This window comes from Octopus bimaculoides, chromosome 2 (genome assembly GCF_001194135.2).
Source record: "Octopus bimaculoides isolate UCB-OBI-ISO-001 chromosome 2, ASM119413v2, whole genome shotgun sequence".
NCBI classification, from domain to species: Eukaryota; Metazoa; Mollusca; class Cephalopoda; order Octopoda; family Octopodidae; genus Octopus; species Octopus bimaculoides.
The window spans coordinates 30,413,290-30,415,397 of record NC_068982.1 but is presented as its reverse complement, the minus strand read 5'-3'; the positions used below and the strand labels follow the sequence as shown (position 1 = coordinate 30,415,397).

General features: G+C 36.9%; 1 protein-coding gene across 1 annotated transcript in view; it reads right to left on the bottom strand.

Annotated features, from left to right (window-relative positions):
* Positions 1-2,108, bottom strand: part of LOC106878420 (probable ATP-dependent RNA helicase DDX49) — a 608,416-nt gene that overhangs the window by 138,746 nt on the left and 467,562 nt on the right. Inside the window, exon 8 of the mRNA XM_052976052.1 lies at positions 1,741-1,838. Coding sequence (XP_052832012.1) covers positions 1,741-1,838 — 98 coding nt within the window. The remainder of the gene's footprint in view (positions 1-1,740; positions 1,839-2,108) is intronic.

Below are 2,108 nucleotides of genomic sequence, written 5' to 3'. Positions count from 1 at the left end.
TATATATATATATATATATATATATATATGTATGTGTACATATATATATGTAAATAAATATTTATAAATATACACACTCAAGCACAAATATAGATACATATTTATATACACACACATGTATACATACATACTTAGACATACATACATATATATATACATATAAACATGCATACTATATATATCACATCCACAATTTTATTTTTTTGTGTGAATGGGGAAGGATAAAAGAAGAGAAAATCCTTTGTTTGATGGCAAGCAACAAATTAGTTTTGTGATGTTATGTTAGAAAATTAATATTCATGTACTTGATAACTCTGGCACCAGAATACTTAGTACAATAATGCCAAAATGGATATTGTGAGCAATACCAACATATAACCAAGGTCAAAAATTCCTTGATCGAGAAATTGTAATAATGCATGTAATGAAGCTGAATATCATATACTATATCCAAAATGCTTTTCACAATAACTGTTAATTGAATCTGATGTCAATAGGGAAACTGTAGCATAAAAGAAATCTGTCCCATCATTAGCAACGCGTAGAGTAGCATTAAATTTATCCTCTCCAGGTTTATTCATAAATATGCATTAAGACAGTCAAAAGCGCACTGAATGAAGTATGATGGTAAATTGAACAGATAATAATAATCATAGGCATGGTGCTGAGGTTCTGAAATTCACTTAACAACCATGTTTTTCAGTGTTCAATCTCTGGGCAGAGTACTGAGTGCAATTCTCTTCTAACAATAACCTGACAGAAGGTCAATGCCACCTAAGTAATATTTGGTATATGGAAAGCATACGGAGGCCTGTTTTATATGCACATTAGTGCTATATACATACAAGGTGGTGCCCCCAAAATGAACTAGCCACATAACTAAAGAGAGGTAAGAAAGTTACAGATGTGTGCATGTATCATTATTATAATCATTTAACATTCATTGTCCCTATTGACATGGGTTGGATGGTTTGACCAGAACTAGTAAGCTGGGGAGCTGCACCAGACTCCAGTCTGATTTGGCATGGTTTCTACAGCTGCATGCCCTTTCTAACGCCAACCACTACACAGAGTGTCTTGGGTGCTTTTACGTGGTACCACATGGGCATTTTCATATGACACCGGACAGGCGTTTTTACAAGGCACCAGATGGGTGCTTTTAGGTGGCAACACACAGGCACTTTTATGTGGTGTCACTGCACTGGTGCTTTTACATAACAGCATCACAATTGCTGTTCACCGCCAGAGGGATTGGTCTTAACTCTTCTGCTGTGGAGTAAGGGTCTTCTTGAATACAGCAAGGCACCAGGCATCTCGGTCCTTTGTCATCTCACCTGAAGGATTCAGTGTATTGAAGTCATTCTTCAGTAATTCCTCTCATGTCTTCGTGGGTTTCCCATATATATATATATATGTGGGTGAGTCAAAAAGTAATGCTATTTTGTTTAGGACAGGTATACTTACCAACACAGGAACATGTATCATACATCAAAATGAAGCTGGTCCTTTGTGGATCACATCCCTACTTCTCAACATAACACATGTTTTGTATGAGCATTCAGCCATGAGGGCCAATGACATGCTGGAGCACACCTTGAACCCACACACCCACACAATTTTTTAAAGAATGCATTGTTTTCATGCACATAGTCAGATAACAACACATGTTGAGTGTGCAATTCATGCACACACGCTGAAAAATTAATGCATATTGCAATTTGCGAATAAATAGTCACTTACCTGCTCTAGCTGTCCGGCCAACACGATGTACATAGTTTTTGGGGTTGTTTGGAATATTGTGATTAATTATCAAATCTACCATTGGAATATCAAGACCTCTGAAATATTAATAAATAAATAAAACTGGTGAGAGAGGGAGAGAGAGAGAGAGAAGGAGAGAAAGAAAAGGCAAACAGAGACTGAGAGAGAAAAGGTCACATAATTAAATGTATGAAGCGAAAGAAAGATAGATATCTGAAGGGAGACATATACTTGCATATGGGTTAGAGAAATGAGAAGTATATGGATACAAGGAGGGGGAGAGAGGGAGAGAGAGAGAGAGAGAGAGAGAGAGAGAGAGAGAGAGAGAGAGAGAGAGAGAGAGAGAG